This window comes from Arachis ipaensis, chromosome B3, assembly GCF_059453495.1.
Source record: "Arachis ipaensis isolate K30076 ecotype BB chromosome B3, ASM5945349v1, whole genome shotgun sequence".
NCBI lineage: Eukaryota > Viridiplantae > Streptophyta > Magnoliopsida > Fabales > Fabaceae > Arachis > Arachis ipaensis.
Window position 1 is genome coordinate 49,765,093 of NC_142438.1, and position 17,898 is coordinate 49,782,990.

At 35.3% G+C, this 17,898-nt stretch overlaps 1 protein-coding gene across 1 annotated transcript; it reads right to left on the reverse strand.

The window, feature by feature from the left end:
* Positions 1–3,037: 3,037 nt before the first annotated feature.
* On the reverse strand, positions 3,038–4,362 carry LOC107633118 (uncharacterized). The gene is made up of 2 exons (XM_016336752.1): positions 3,801–4,362; positions 3,038–3,621 (listed from the first exon to the last, which is right to left on the reverse strand). Exons 1-2 carry the CDS (start codon positions 4,360–4,362, stop codon positions 3,038–3,040), a joined length of 1,146 nt encoding a protein of 381 aa, XP_016192238.1.
* Between the last annotated feature and the right edge of the window lie 13,536 nt (positions 4,363–17,898).

Consider the following 17,898-nt stretch of genomic DNA (forward strand, 5'->3'; position numbering starts at 1 on the left):
TCTATTTTCTGGATTGACTTTTCTTATTAATTTATTTTAATCATGCAAGATTTAATTCATGGCAAACTATATGTGACTAGACCCTAATTTCTTAGACCTTCCTAGTCTCCTCTAAAATTCATCAACCGCCAATTCCTTGGTCACTTAATTCCAATTAGAGGGTAAAGCTTAATTCTAGTTTATATGCCACAGAAATTCTAATTATCCAAATATAAGAGGATTATATGTCACGTATCCCGTTAAGTCCAGATAATTAGAATTTAGGAGAATGTGTTTTCAGGCTGTTGTTCAAGTAAAGAGCTTTTCCAAGTTATACAAGAACTCAATTAGAAAGAGAGTCATACTTCCGTTCCACCCAAATTCATAAGATAAAGAACGAAAACTATCCTTGAAATATAAATCAAGACATGAATTAAAATAAAAAAAATAATAGTATCAATCCATACAATAGACAGAGCTCCTAACCTTAACAATGGAGGTTTAGTTGCTCATGATTCAGAGAGAAAAATAAGGATTCTGATAAAATGTATTTTGGCTGAGATAGAATGAAAAGTTAACTAATTCCCCCTTCCCCTCGAATAATGTTGGGATCACCTTTTATATCTAATACTAATAAATTTAAAATCTATTTTCTAAAACTAAAATAATATCTTATCCTATTTTAAAATTTAAATGTAAATCAGAATTAATTATAGCAATCAGCAAGTCTTTAATTGATGGATGGGGACCACTTGCTTTGTAGGATCCATGCCTAAATTGGGAAGTAATGAGAAGTGTTCCCCTGAGTCCTCCATTCTGCAGCCTCTAATATGTGTTTTCTGGGCTGAAAACTGGGTCAAAAACAGCCCAGAAATCGCCCCCATCATTTTCTGCGTTTTCTGCACGTGGCGCATGTCACGCGTACTTGTCAGGTACGTGCACGCGTCGCTGAGCAACTTCGCTTTTCACGCGTAAGCGTCAGGTACGCGCACGCATCGCCATGGAAAGCTCCAAATCACGCACACGCGTCAGGTACGCACACGCGTCGCTCCTCGCTGTCATCTCCTTTAATTCTTGTGCTTCAGAAACTCCATCATATCCAGCCGAATGCTACCTAAAATAAATAGAATTGCACAAGACTCAAAGTAGCATCCATAATGGCTAAAAGATGATTAATTCTTGATTAAACTCAACAAATTAAATGCAAATTCACTAGAAAAAGATAAAAAAGATGCTCACGCATCACCTTGTCCCGCCCACAGTGAGAACGGTGGTGGTATTCTGCTCACGAGGAAACGAAATTAATTACTTTATAACGAATTGAGATTAATGAATCTAAGTTTGATAATGGATAAAGGATTGTGGTTAATAAATATAATAACTTGTAAAATTGGTTAAAGACACTGATGTTTACTGAGTATGGCTTGACTGGTTAGATTGGCAAGGTCGTGGGTGTCGTCCCGCTTGCGTATTTTTGGTTTGGCACTTGCACCTGGCAAGGACGGAGGTCTCATGCTACTTGCTCGTGGTTGCGGTGTGACTTGGAAAAGGTGACAGGACACGCTCCCTCTGAGACAAAATGATACCCCTGATGAGAAAGTGACAAGACACTCTCCCTCTGAGACCAGCTTGTGATAAGTTGAGAATGTTTATTTTGGGAATGTGGTGGATTTTTTCCCATGTTCTCTCTGATTGCAAGGTGATGGGGCACTCTCCCTCTGAGACAAGTGATATAGCACTCTTCCTCTGAGACAGAATGATACCTTTAGTGAGAAGGTGACACGACACTCTCCCTCTGAGACCGGCTTGTGATAAGCCTAGATAGTTTTTCTCTTGGAGATGTTCAATCGAGAGACAATGTCCAAGCTAGCTACCAGATGTGTTGGGTTCTAGCAGTTTAACCAACACGTGAGCTCATGGCCAGTAGGACAGGCATGCGTCATCTTCATCTATGTGACATTGTTTGAGTTTGTTTATTGTATTTGGTTTGCCTATCTGAATATCTGTTAATTACTAATTGTATTACTTGTTATACTTGTTTATTGATTGTGTTTAAATTGTTTTACTTGTATTTTCTACTGCTGAACTAATCATTAGAAACAAATTGGGAATTTAAGATGTTGAGACTAAACATTGAGAATAAATCGATAACATTGAGACTGATTTTTAATATAGAATTAGTGAATTTGGACAATTATGATATTAGGAGAGATGGTGACTTATACTGGGAAGAACTAAGATCTTCGTCAGGCCGGTGCATTGGTATCTGATTATAGCCTGAATAAGCGTCCATAAAGCTCAGGTACCGATATCCCGCCGCTGCGTCAACCAGCGCATCAATGTTGGGCAGGGGGTAGCAATCCTTGGGGCATGCTTTGTTGAGATCAGAGTAATCCACACACATCCTCCATTTTCCATTGTGCTTTTTAACTAGAACTACATTCGACAGCCACGTCGAGTAGTCGAGTTCTCAAATAAATCCTGCTTCGAGGAGGCTAGCCGTCTGCCTGGCCACCTCCTCTGCTCGCTCTTGCGACATTTTTCTTCTCCTTTGAGCTACCGGTCTGGCTTCCGCCATCACGGCCAAGTGATGTGACATGAGTTGGGGGTCTATCCCCGGCATGTCGGCTAGCGTCCATGCAAAGAGGTCGTCGTTGGCCCTTATCATTTCCATTAAAGGTTCCTTCAAGTCGTGTGGGAGGTTTCTGTTCATGAAGGTGAACTTCTCCTCCGTATCCCCGACTCTGAACCTCTCTAAGTTCCCTTCCGGCTTGGGTCTCGGCTTGTCGCTGACTCTAACGTCTAAGTCGGCAAGGAACACCCCCGATGCCTCTTTAGATTTCTTCCTTAAGGAGAGGCTGGCATTGTCGCAAGCGACTGCCGTTTCCAAGTCTCCTTTTATGGATCCCACGGATCCGTCATCAGCGACGAACTTAATTATCAACATCTTCGTGCTGATCACTGCTCCGAGGTCATTGATAGTCTTCCTCCCTAGGATGACATTGTAAGCCATGGAGTCTCGTAGAACCACGAACTCGGCCATTACCGACCTCTGTCCCTATCCTGATCCTACAGTTATTGGTAGGGAGATTATCCCATCTGGCTTGATGAAGTGGTCGCCCAAACCCACCACACCGTGCTGGTGCGTCTTTAAATCGGCATCCCGTAGGCCCAAGGCGTCAAACACGTTACGAAACATGATATTCGAGTCTGCCCCAGTGTCCACGAGGATCCGCCTGACGAGGCCGGTTCCCACTCTAGCCGTGATGACCATAGGAGGATTTTCCGTGGTCTCATCGAACCATTGGTCCTCTGGACCGAAAGAGATGGGTAGGAGCCTCTTGGAACTTTGCACAGAGGATGAGGAAACCGCCAAGACCTTGGCATCTTTCTTGTGTGCCGACCTCGACCTTGGAGGTGCATCTCTTGCTGTTACCACGTTCACTATGGTAAGGTTGTGTTCGTTGTCCTCCGGCTCGTGACGTCGCTTCGTCGCGCGGGTCTTATCCTCTCCCTCGCAGTCGTGATCTCGCCTTCTCGTCTCCCTGATGAGGTAGAAGAATTCGGCCAGCTTTCCGTCCCGAATCGCTTGCTCCAACGGGTCCTTCAAGTCGAAGCAATCCTGTGTCTTGTGTCCATAGCCTTTATGATAATCACAATAGAGGCTCTTGTTTCCACTGGTCCGGTCCTTTAGAGGTCAGGGCTTTGACAAAATTCCCTTCTCTGCTATCTGTTGATAAACTTCTATGATGGGAACGGTGAGGGGGTGTAATTGGTGAACTTCCCGACTCGAGAGAATGGCCTGGGTGTCTTGCTCGGACCGCCGTCTATGGCGTGTTCCTTCTGTCTTTCTCCGCTTCCGTGTTGCCGGGTTTGATTGTAGGAGGGCTGCCGTTTATTGGCAACCACGACTTGGCTGACTTCTTCATCGTTAATGTATTCCCTGGCTACACTTTGGATCTCCTGCATTGTCCACACCGGCTTCATGGTGAGGTCCTTTCTGAAGTCCTCGTTTAGAAGTCCATTCGTCAGGCATAGGCTAGGAACCAAATCAGTCAGCCCGTCGATCTCCAAGCATTCGTCATTGAACCGGTCTAAATATTTCCTGGTCAATTCACCGGACCTCTGCATCACCCCGAGCAGATTGATCGGGTGCTTTGCCTTTGCGATTCTGGTAGTAAATTGGGCTAGGAAGGCGTGGCTAATATCCGAAAACTTGGCCACTGAGCCCTGTGGGAGGCTGTTAAACCACCGTATTGTCGGTCCCACGAGGGTGACCGGGAAAGCGCGGCACCTTACCTCGTCTCCCACTCCCTCCAGGTTCATCCTAGCCTCAAAGGCCGTGAGGTGCTCCTGCGGGTCTTGGATTCTGTCGTACCTCATGTCTGTCGGCTTGTCAAAGTGTTTTGGCAGCTGGACTTCGAGGATAGAACAATGAAATGGGGTTGCACCCGTTATCACTGGTCCCCGCGTTCTCCTTGTTCTTCCCTCGTCGTCTTCCCGGTCTCGATCTGCGGTGCGTCTCCTTTCGCGCCTGGTGTAGTTGATGGGTCGCGACGTCTCCTTGGGCGTCCTTCCTCCCTGGCGTTCTTGGGCTCAGATCGTGGGCTAGCCGTTCACCGGGAATGGCTTCTTGGAGGGGAACGGGAGTAGCTTGATTCGGGAGTTTGTTGGCGACGTTCCCGATCTGATAGCCGGCGCTCCAGGTCCTGCATCCTGTGATGCAGGTCCTGCATTATTCTGGTGTTGTTGTTGCCAGTTCCCCAAAAGGGGTGCCTTTCTTGAGATCAAGAGGTTCGTTGAGGAGGGGACCTCGTGCGCTTCCGAGAGGAAGCTACGGAGGCTTCCCCTCTGCGATCGGCCTCGCGGCCTGTTCCTCCTGGACCCAGTACAACGTCCATTCACCCCTCCCCATAGACGGCGCCAATGTTTGGTAGGTCGGGTACTGGACAGTTCGGATTGGTACTTCGGTTGATGAGAGGGGGAATCGCCTGGTTCCGGGTCACTGAGTTGGAGGAGGGGCAGCCGACGTCCCGAGCTCTTCGTGTGGAGAGAGGGGGGTGTCACCTGCAAAGACACTCCGACGCTCTAGTCAGCCCAGTGTGCAGGCGAAAAGGTGAGAGGATGGTATGTGACGTACCTTGGGGGAAGGGTAGGACCCTCCCCATATATACCATGTCAGAGGTGGGTCCCACAAGGGTAGACCCACCTTCCTCGAAGCTTCCTTCATACAGCTGTAGCGGAGCTGTCAGGGACGCGTGTCCGGGTGAGAGGTTGAGCAGCTCAAGCCCGACCGTTCGAGTCGGGTGGTCCACGGGTCGGGTCGGCCCGTATGTTGTTTGGGCCAGGCCATAACAGATTTATATCAAACTATTTTTACAAAACGATCGAGTTAGAGTTAACTGAATATTTCTTCGCAAATTGAAGGTATTCATAATTAAAAGTTCAACTAGATCTTTGACCACATGTATTTTGAAAGAAATATTCTGTTAATTTTAATGATTTTGATATGAAAATGATCTTCGAATAAAAACAAAAAAAAGTATAGAGATCTTATTGAAAATTTGGTGAAATTATTGGGACCAACAGAGTAATTAAACCTTTTAATTATTATTCTTATATGAAAGAGTTTAATTTTTTTACTAATAATTAATTTTAACATTCATTATCTAAAATTTAATAAAATTTAATGTATATATTTTTATATTTAATGCATATATTTTTATATTTTAAGTTCTTGTACATATAAAAAATAATTATAATTTTTATGCTTATTATTTAAAAATAATATATTTTTTTCTTTATATATAAAACTTATAATTAGATATTAGTATAAAAAATTTATATTGATAATTATAAACTTAACTTAAAATTATTATTTTTAAAACAAATGAATTTTGTTGTAATTCACAATATTAATATTCTTTTTAAATTATATATAATAAATTTTAAAAAAAAATAAAAATATAGATTAAAAAGATAAGTCCTTGTTCCTATTTGGGTAATTTGATAATTATATATCTTGCATAATATGGTTGATATTATAAAAAAATACTAGATAAATAAATTATTTTTTATAACTAAATTTAATTAAGTTTTTTTTTATCTTTTTATGTTTCTTCTCTTTTTTTTTCTTTGTTCTTCAACTAATTTTTTAATTATTAATTTTTAAACTATTTGACCAACTTAAAATAACTTGATCATAATGTCATATATATATATATAGGTAAAATATAAGGTACAGATCAAAGTTTAAAGATATGCTACGTGGCAAAATATAAACCATACATTCTAAAGCCACACTTTTCACTTAAAACCGTAACTCTTCACAAAGAAAAGCGTCACCTAATGGAAAAAAGTAAATTAGAAGATTTAAGAGAAGAAATAATTAAATTATCAAAATTAATAGATCAAAAATTAATGATTTTAACCAATGTTAATTGTAATGACACCGAATTCTTAAAATCAATACAAAACGATTTTTCTCAAAATCTTTATTTTACTATAAGTTTTATTGAAGGACTTCAGAAACCTGAAAAAACTTATTTTTCACACGGAACTTCTAAAAAATGCTACCATGGAAATGATTCCCCATATCTTTATCATACTTTTAACCCACAATTAAATTCTATAGTAGATATGCTTGAAGAAATATTAATATCCATAAAATTTCAAAGGAATAAGGAAAAAGAGAATCCCAAAGAAGAAAAATTCCAAAATATAATCAACATAACAGACTTAAAAGTAAAACCACCATTGAAATTATGAATATTGAAGAAAAATTAGAAGAAGTTACAATGCTTTTTAAACAATTAAAAATGGCTCAAGAAAATAATATTATGGAACATGGTTTTCAAATAGAAGAAGAATTAGTAAATTCTGAAAATATAAAAAATGAAGAACACATTCTAGATTATTCGAGTGACGAAGAACCAGCAATTCCAATACAAGTAAAAAATGAAGCTGGAACATCCAAGGATAATCAATCTCAATTTAAATGGGAAACAGGTTTTGATAATTATGCTTTTAAAAAAGGGTTTACAAATAAAGATTCAAAATATACAAAAATACCATCAAAATATGTTCCTAAAATCCAGGAAATGGAAGGAGAAAGAATGCTCGATTTAGACTATAAAAAGAACGAAAAAGAAATTTTCGAAAATTGGTTGAATTTCTTTTTATTAGAAGCCTTTACTAATCCAAAACTTAGTGAATTATCTGGAAGAGATATTTGGAATTACATAGGGTTTCATACTAAAGGAACTATAAGAGATTATATGACATCAATAGAAAACCAAATAATAGAAGAATTAGCAACAAAAACTACAGCTTATGATAAGATATTATATATAATGATGATTCTATATAAAGAATTTTTTGGAAAAAATATTATAGATTATAGACAAGAAGTTTATAATAAAGAATATCAAGAAGCAAAAAACCATTTAGCTAATATTCAGATATATGATCTATGTAATGTGGAGTCTTATATATGTGAATATAGAATACATTATTACAAATTAAAAGAAGAAGATAAAAATCATTATCTTAGTATGTATATAACAAAACTTCCATATCCTGCTAATGAATTTATAATGGAAAGATTTATAAGAGAAATAAATAGAGGAACAATTGAAAATAACTTTGGTGGAGCAACCTCTGCAATAAGAGAGGAAATAAAAGAACGTTGTATGCAAGAAGCAACTCAAAAAAGATTTGCAAATATAATTTGAATTTGCTGTCAAGATAATGAAGAGATACCTCAAAAATATGGTCTTAATAAAAATTTTCAAAGAAAAAGAAAATATCGATTTAGAAAAAAAAATACTATCCAAACTGGAGAAAAAAGAGATATTTTAGAAAGGAAAATAATAATAAAAATAAAAGACAAAGAAATAACTATTGCCCGAATAAAAAAGAAAATTGTAAATGTTGGTATTGCCAAGAAGAAGGACACTATGCAAATGAATGTCCGAAAAAGAAGGATAAAAAGGATCTTACTAAACAAATAGAAATTGCTAAGTCTTGTTTCATGGAACCTTTAGAGGAATCTGATGATAACTTAGACTATATTTTTGAATATGTCTCGGAAACAGACTCAGAGACTGAGTAATAATGCTACATTTATTACTATAAAAATAACAGAAAAGTTTATAAATGCTTTCATAGATTCTGGAGCAACACAATGCTTTGCTAGTTCAAATATAAAACTTGATTGGAAAAAATTAAAGAAACCATTAAGAGTTAGAATAGCTGACAAATCAATACATAAAATTAACCAAAAAGCAAAGATGGTTGAAATTTTTATTCAAAATTATAGGTTCATTGTTCCATCTATATATATGTTAGATTCTGGAATGGATTTTATCATAGGAAATAATTTTTTAAAGCTATATCATCCATTCATTCAAGAATTAACATATATAGTTTTAAAAGCTCCACACGATTCTTCAATAAATCAAAAATCAAAACGTATAAAAATACCGACTACTACTATAGATAAGATCTTAAAATTTAAAATATTTTCTATATTAGAGACATGTTATTTAAATTTATACTTTCAGATAAATATCCCAAAAAATAATATTGAAATAAAGATAGAAGAACTTTTGGATGAAATTTGTGCTGAAAATCCTTTAGATATTAAAAATACAAATAACGAATTAGTAAGTATTAAATTAAAAGATCCTACAAAAGAGATAAATGTTCCAAATAAAATTCCTTATTCCGCAAGAGATAGAGAAGAGTTTTCACTAGAATGTAGGGATCTTTTGGAAAAAGAAATTATAAGATTAAGTAAAAGTCCTCATGCGGCTCCAGCCTTTTATGTCGAAAACAATAATGAAATTAAAAGGGGAAAACGAAGAATGGTTATTAACTATAAGAAGATGAATGAAGTAACTATTGGTGATGCTCATAAACTTCCAAGAAAAGATTCTATTTTAGAAAAAATCAAAGGAGCAACTTGGTTTTCATCTCTTGATGCAAAATCAGGATATTGGCAACTTCGTTTAGACGAAGAAACAAAGAAATTAACTGCTTTTACTTGCCCAACAAAAGAATCAACAAGTGTGTTGCTCTATGAATGGAATGTATTACCATTCGGATTAAAACAAGCCCCAGGTATTTATCAAAGATTTATGGAAGAAAATCTAAAAGAGTTAAATGAATTTGTTTTAGTGTACATTGATGATATACTAATTTTTACAAAACAGGATAGAGAAGATCATCTTCAAAAATTATTAATAGTTTTAGAAAGATGTAAAGAAAAAGGATTAGTTCTTAGCAAAAAGAAAGCAAGAATAGCAAAACAAGAAATAGAGTTTCTTGGATTAATTCTATCCACTCAAGGAAAGCTAAAACTTCAGCCAAATGTCCTAGAAAAGGTATTTATTTCCTAATAAAATAGAAGATAGAAAATAATTACAAAGATTTTTAGGGTGTATAAATTATATTTCTGATCAAGGATTTTTAAAGAATATAACAGAATACACTAAAAGCTTATTTCCAAAAATAAGTACTAAAAAAGAATGGAAATGGGATGAAAAAGATAGTATGCAAATTCAAAGGATTAAAGAATTATGTGAAAAACTTCCAGAACTTTATATTCCAGAAGAAAATAACTACTTAATAGTAGAAACAGATGCTTCAGACATAACCTGGTCAGGATGTCTAAAAGCTAAGAAAGCTATAAAAAGTTTGGAACAAGAAAAAGAATCACTAGATTCTAAAGATTCTCCAAAGGAATTACTTTGCAGGTATATTTCAGAGACTTTTACTCCAACAGAACAGAGATATACCACTCATGAAAAGGAAACTCTAGCAGCAATTAAATCTCTTAAGAAATGAAAAATTGATTTACTACCCAGAGAATTTACATTAAGGACAGATTCAAGTTACCTAACAGGTTTTATACGATATAATTTAAAAGTTGATTATAATCATGGACGATTGGTAAGATGGCAATTATTTTTGTTACAATATCCAATAAAAATTGAATATATTAAAGGTGACAAAAATGTTATTGCAGATATATTAACAAGAGAATGGAGTTCGTCTACAACGCATTAGATCAAGAAATTCAAAAATATGAGCAAGAACTCGAAAAATACAAGCATTGTCAGCAAATAAGGACACAGATCCAATCTCTCAAGAAGGCCATCGAAGCAATGAAATCAACACAACAAGCAAAATCATTAGAGTTCAGCCAGCTAAGCGTGGTGGACAAATCAGGTGAAGAAAAAATTTCAGAAAATAAAACAATTGCTGAAATCATTAAAAAATCCACCCAAGATAAAAAATATTATGTAATTTATAATGGCCCCATGAAAGGAGTATATGATGCTTGGGAAAAAGCAGCACAATTCACACATCAATCAAGGATAATTCATAAAGGAGGGTTTCTAACACTGGAAGAGGCAAAGGAATCCTTCAGGGAATATGAAGCTCTCCATCCAGAGCAAACCTTAAAAAGAGCAGATAAAGCTCCAATTCAAACCCAGAGAACAAGGATAATAAGAAACATTCCTACAAGGGCTGAAATCAAGGAAAAGAAAAGGGTCTGTAGATCAAATCTCAGAGAAACCCTTAACATAGTCCTAAATTGGACTGAAGAAAAAAGGGCAATTTTGGGATATTATCCTATTGCCAAAGAACAGCTAACAAAGCTGGTTATATTCCCAGATGCTTCCCCATCTGACACCTATCAGTTTTTCCAATATGGATTAATTGATACAATTTTAATTTTTAATGATCTAAAAATTATCAGTGAGTTTCCTGCAGGATTCGTTGATGTAGTAAAGAGATTTAAAAATATGATTGACAATGTAAATCCAAGGGATATATCCCTAAAATTTACAAACAGTCAACCTATTTTTAATGAAGAAGAAGAATGCTTGGTTCCAGCACACCAAGTAATATTCATGTCCGTCTTCCCAGGAAATTTTCAACCAATTGATCAGATTCAAGATTTAACGATTTACAGTCATGAAGGAAGGTTAGCCAGCACATTAGCAAGGGTCTTTGAAAGAACTCAAAAAATAACGAAGGAATCTCACACAAGGATTAATTATAAAAGTAGAAATACTCTGCTTGTGTCCAGTAAAAGAAATGAAATTGAAGAAAGAGAGATGAGACTCTTGGTGGAATTTGAATCAGCATTCTATAACTTATCTGGACTTTTAGAAAAGCTCCCTGAAGGGATAAAGAGGAATCTCTGCTATTTGATAAAAGACAGAGAAGACCACAAGTGCCAGCTATGTGCCTCAGAGATATCTGAAGAAAGCAATAATGAAACGGAATCAACTCACGTGATGAAGGAAGAAGACAATGCATCTGAGGGTCACATGATAAAAGAGGAGGACAGTGCATCTGAAGCATCTCTCAACATTATTGCATAGTGACGTAAGCACTTAGGTCATAGAGCACCAACAATGTAGCTGGTGCAAAAGAACAAACAATGACGTAAGCAATGACGTCATAAGAAGGGTAAAGATGGGAATTGTCCATCAAATCCAACTATTATAAATAGGTTGCTTAGGCAATTGTAGAGGCATCAGACAATAGAAAGCAGGAGGCTAAGAGTACTCATATGCTAGGAGAGCAAGGAGGAAGCTGCCAAGGCGATTCTATAGTCTGAGGAAGAATTCCCTTAGGGAAAATAATTCTAAACTCCCCTCTGGAGTTAGTATCTACAATCTCCCCTCAGGAGATAAAAACACCTTATGTAAAATATACTAAATAAAGGAAGTTTTTCTCCAGAAAGGTACATCTTCATCCTAGTCTTTCATTTATGAATTATTTAGAAAGTTTAGAATTAACAGAAGAATCTGATTATTATAGATTAACTGCTTTATTAGATAATGAAAAACAGGCTGTTCTAAAAACAGAATTAAATCTCAAATCAAATGAAAATTTTAATAAACAAAATCTCTTAAAAGAAGTTTTTAATAGAAAAAATATAATATACTATGGAAAAATTCAACTTGAAGCCCCTATAAAGATAAAATCCGCCAATGGAGAACTTGAAATAGCTTTGATAAATGATAAAGAATTGAGTAAACAGATTGAGAAAATTAAGGATCAACAAAAAAGATCTAAAATTGGATGGATTCATATTAGTACTATACAAGTCTTAATCAAATCTACATATATGAAAGGAATTAATTCACCAATAAGCTTAGCAATCTGTGACAAAAGAATTACTGATGACCCAATAGATCAAATAATCAGAATTGTTCATGGAAACCTGGCAAATGTAAATGTTAAATTCAACGCCCATCTTGGATATGCTATACCTTTATCAACTGAAAACCTTGGTAGATCTATAAGTTTGGCTTATAAATTTCACAGAAAGAATCTAATGGAACAAGATGATGAACCATTTTCGATTACATATGCTATAAATTATGCTTTAACAAATAGCCATCATAGTATAATATTTAAAAATAGAGAAAGAATTTATGTCGATGAATTATTTTAGAAAATTGTAAAAACAGAAATACCAAAATATAAAGCTATTGAAAACCCAGTTCTATTATTAAAAGAACCATCAGGAAAATTAGTTTCATCAAATTTTCAAATAAGAGAATCTAAAATTAATAGCCTTTTAAGTTTATCTAAGTTAAAAATTAAAGAAGAAAATTCTGAAATAAAAGAATTAACAAAAAAGGTCGAAAAGTTAAATGAAACTCTAAACACTAAATTATGACAATAAATAAAGAAGAAATATATGTAACTTATCAAGACAAGAAACAAGAGCTCTTTGAAAGAGAAAATCGTTTAAATTATTTACAGTTTTCTGAAATAAATCAAAGAGCATTTAAAGCTTTAAAAATAATCTATGACAAGTTGAAAAGAGAAGTTGAAGAGCTAGAAAAATTAATAGAATCTCTAGAAAATAGTGATGAATCGATGATAGAATTTGCAGAAATTCTAAGATAAATAATGAAGCATACAAAGATTGAAAGACCAGAAAACAAAATAAAAAGAAAAAGGGAGAAGAAATTAAAAAGTAAAATAAATGAGTATAAAAGGGAATTAAATAATCTTCAGTTCGAAATTAATGACCTTATAATAAAAAGGATAGAAATAAGAATAAATATAAACAAGTTGGAGTTAAACTTAAAAAATTTATAAATGCCTGAAAAACCATATTATGACTTAAAAGAATTAAAATTGTTAAAAGGAAAAATGGAAAACGAAGTCAAAAAATTAAAAAGATATTTAGAAACAACAGAAAGTGTAGAAATAAAAGAAGTTTTTAAGGATTTGAGAAATTATATTAAAGAAAAAGACAAACAGATAAAAGATTTTATATACAATAATCCATGCAAAAAAGAATATTCTAAACTAAAACAAGACTGAAAAATTATAAATGAAATCAGAATTATAAAAACTAGTAATAGTAGAAATAGTCAATACTTTTATGAATTTATATGAAAGAGTTAATAGAAATTTCGAAAAAGAAATTAAAAGAAAAAAATGGCTTTTAAAAATTGGTATCAGAGCCAAGTTAACGATTAAGGGTAACACTTTATCTTTAAGCAACACTTTTAGTGATACGCTTTTCAGCCACAAAAAGACAAAAATCTGTATATATCCATCTGTACACTAGATGGACCCATATTTATATATATATATATATATATATATATATATATATATATATATATATATTACTGAATTTTATATATTTAGATTAATACTCTAGCCTATATATAGGATATCTATGTCCAATTAAAGAAAGATTCAACTATGTGTGCTCAAATTTATAGACTATATGTAATACCAAAAAAGTTCTATCGACTTTATATAGAAAGGTTTCAATCACTCAACTCTGCTACGCTTTCTGCGAATGGACCAAATATTTTTGTCTCCTTTTCTTGTTTCGTTCCCTCTCTGCTATCTCAATAATTGAACGGAAGTAAATTCATTAAAAAAGGGTTTGACGGCTAAAATAAAGCTTAATATAAAACATTTAAATTCAAACACACTTCATATTTATTATCTTTGTTTTGGTGGGATACAATTGTAGGAGGTTTTGTCTTGTACTTCTGGGAGATAGAATATTAGAATATTTAAAAAGTGTCATTTACATTATAAGAAAGAATTTATTGCTCTCAAGTTTTTGACACATTAAAATATTTATCTTTTACTTTAGGTTAAACCATCAAAGATTTTAGTACTAACAAAAATGTTTTTGAATTTATTATCAACAAAAATATTCTTAAATAATTTAAAAACATACTAAAGATCCTTAGTTGTAATAAGAGATATATTCCATTAATGAAAACATATGACGTGACTCACTTGTCAATATCAAAGTCTCATTTTCCATATAAAAAACTCTATTATTTGTTGCATCATTATTTTCTGTTAACCTAAAACATCTCAATTTATGGGTGTATATTTTTTTCACGTTTTTAAATAATTTGAAAGTATTCACCTTTGGAAGTATCGCTAATATTCTAGTAGCACTTTTGGGGTGAGAGTTCTTTAAATCCCAAGTTGGTCTTGGGTGATAGGAAGGCTGCTCATTTTGTCATAGGTCAATTTTGTTTATATTTTTCATTGTATTTGTTTCAACTTGTGATATTAATGAGAATACCTCACTTGGTTGATTGAAGAAAGCCTTCTTCTAGGAATGAGCCTTCGATCAACCACATGTGAATCCTTTTCTGACCTCAACGCATACAGAAAAATGGATAAGAATTGGGAAGCTATTGTGAAGTTTGTCCCACTAGTCTTTATTTCCAAACCTTCCAAGAAGAGGAAGGCGTCGAAAAGAGAAGGGTCGAGAGTTCGGCCACTACTTTGGATAAGGACTTTGATGACCCTACCTTTATCAATGCGCACCTATTGGTCCCTAAGGTGAAGGAGACATTGGAGGATTTCGATTTAGTGGAACCTATGGTCTAAAGAGACAAGATGATGACAACGAGCTGCTTCGATGGTGGGAGAAACCTGTTAAGGGACTCCAATTGTAACATCCTACCATACAGACCTTTACGCTTAAGTTGTAAAACAGAGGTGATGAGGTATTACGACATCTAAAATATATATATATATATATATATATATATATATATATATATATATATATATATATATATATATATATATATATATATATATATATATATAGTTGAAAGGAATTTAGTAGTCAAGGAGCCTTGAAGGAAAGTTTAAACAAAAGTCACTGAACGAAAAGCGTAACGCTCACGTAAACGGAAACTTGCATAGCATCCCAACTTCGCTTGCTGAGTAAATCCAGACGCCTAGCGAGGTGCCTTTCGACTTGCATATGAAAACCACAAATATATGTATGGAATGAGAACTGAAGGTTCTCAACATGGTAATGGTGCCCACATAAATAGTATATAAGGTCTTGGAAAAACTAAAGGCGATCCTAGAACTCTGACACTCTGGTGCATGAAATTGTGATCTCTGGTAATGGCTCCAAAAACTTGGTGCTCTAATCTCAATTCATAATTTGTCACAACTTCCATACAACTAACCAGCAAGTGCACTGGGTCGTCCAAGTAATAAACCTTACGTGAGTAAGGGTCGATCCCACGGAGATTATTGGTATGAAGCAAGCTATGGTCACCTTGTAAATCTCAGTCAGGCGGATAATAATTGACTATGGAGTTTTCGAAATTTATTAATAAGTAAACATAGAATAGGGATAGAAACACTTATGTAATTCATTGGTGAGAATTTCAGATAAGCATGTAGAGATGCTTTCGTTCCTCTGAATCTCTGCTTTCCTGCTGCCTTCATCCAATCAATCCTACTCCTTTCCATGGCTGACTTTATGCAAGGGCATCACCGTTGTCAGTGGCTACATCCCTTCCTCTTGTGAAAATGGTCCAAGATGCCCTGTCACGGCACGGCTAATCATCTGAGGTTCCCGATCATGCTGGAATAGGATTTACTATCCTTTTGCGTCTGTCACTATGCCCAGCACTCGCGAGTTTAAAGCTCGTCACAGTCATTCAATCATTGAATCCTACTCGGAATACCACATACAAGGTTTAGACTTTCCGGATTCTCTTGAATGCCGCCATCAATCTAGCTTACACCACGAAGATTCTGATTAAGAGATCTAAGAGATACTCGTTCAATCTAAGGTAGAACGGAAGTGGTTGTCAGGCACGCGTTCATAAGGAATGATGATGATTGTCATGTTCATCACATTCAGGTTGAAGTGCGAATGAATATCTTAGAAGCGAAATAAGATGAATTGAATAGAAAAACAGTAGTACTTTGCATTAATCTTTGAGGGACAGCAGAGCTCCACACCTTAATCTATGGAGTGTAGAAACTCTACCGTTTGAAAATACATAAGTGAAAGTTCCAGGCATGGCCGAATGGCCAGCCCCTCTGATCTAAGAACCAGGTGTCCAAAGATGTCTAATACAATAGTAAGAAGTCCTATTTATAATAAACTAGCTACTAGGGTTTACAGAAGTAAGTAATTGATGCATAAATCCACTTCCGGGGCCCACTTGGTGTGTGCTTGGGCTGAGCTTGAAGTCTACACGTGGAGAGGTCATTCTTGGAGTTGAACGCCAGCTTTTGTGCCATTTTGGGCGTTGAACTCCACTTTGCAACTTGTTTCTGGCGCTGGACGCCAGAATTGGGCAGAGAGCTGGCGTTGAACGCCAGTTTGCATCATCTAAACTTGAGCAAAGTATGAACTATTATATATTTCTGGAAAGCCCTGGATGTCTACTTTCCAACGCAATTAGAAATGAACCATTTTGAGTTCTGTAGCTCCAGAAAATCCATTTTGAGTGTAGGGAGGTCAGAATCCAACAGCATCAGTAGTCCTTCTTCAACCTCTGAATCTGATTTTTGCTCAAGTCCTTCAATTTCAGCCAGAAAATACCTGAAATCACAGAAAAACACACAAACTCATAGTAAAGTCCAGAAATGTGAATTTAACATAAAAACTAATGAAAACATCCCTAAAAGTAACTAGATTCTACTAAAAACATACTAAAAACAATGTCAAAAAGCGTATAAGTTATCCGCTCATCACAACACCAAACTTAAATTGTTGCTTGTCCCCAAGCAACTGAAAATCAAATAGGATAAAAAGAAGAGAATATACTATAAATTCCAAACTATCAATGAAACATAGCTTCAATCATATGAGCGGGACTTATAGCTTTTTGCCTCTTGAATAATTTTGGCATCTCACTTTATCCATTAAAGTTCAGAATGATTGGCATCTATAGGAACTCAGAGTTCAGATAGTGTTATTGATTCTCGTAGTTCAGTATGATGATTCTTGAACACAGCTTCTTTATGAGTCTTGGTCGTGGCCCTGAGCACTTTGTTTTCCAGTATTACCACCGGATACATAAATGCCACAGACACATAATTGGGTGAACCTTTTCAGATTGTGACTCAGCTTTGCTAAAGTCCCCAATTAGAGGTGTCCAGGGTTCTTAAGCACACTCTTTTTTTTTTTTTGCTTTGGACCTTGACTTTAACCGCTCAGTCTCAAGTTTTCACTTGACACCTACACGCCACAAGCACATGGTTAGGGACAGCTTGGTTTAGCCGCTTAGACCAGGATTTTATTCCTTTAGGCCCTCCTATCCACTGATGCTCAAAGCCTTGGGATCCTTTTTATTTGCCCGTGCCTTTTGGTTTTAAGGGTTATTGGCTTTTTGCTCTTTCCTCTTGGTTTTAAGAGCTTTGGCTTTTTCTGCTTGCTTTTTCTTTTTCTTTCTATTTTTTTTCGCCCTTTTTTTTTCTGCAAGCTTTGTTCTTTGCTGCTTTTTCTTGCTTCAAGAATCATTTTTATGATTTTTCAGATTATCAAATAACATGTCTCCTGGTCATTATTCTTTCAAGAGCCAACATATTTAACATTCTTAAACAACAACTTCAAAAGACATATGC

What these genes read in the sequence shown, in the direction of transcription:
- LOC107633118 (XM_016336752.1), bottom strand. Translation starts at nt 4,362, where the DNA reads ATGAGGTACGACAGAATCCAAGACCCGCAGGAGCACCTCACGGCCTTT. An exon ending in GGAACACGCCATAGACGGCG is followed by an intron (nt 3,622 to 3,800) that starts GTCCGAGCAAGA and finishes ATTATCATAAAG; the next exon opens with GCTATGGACACAAGACACAG.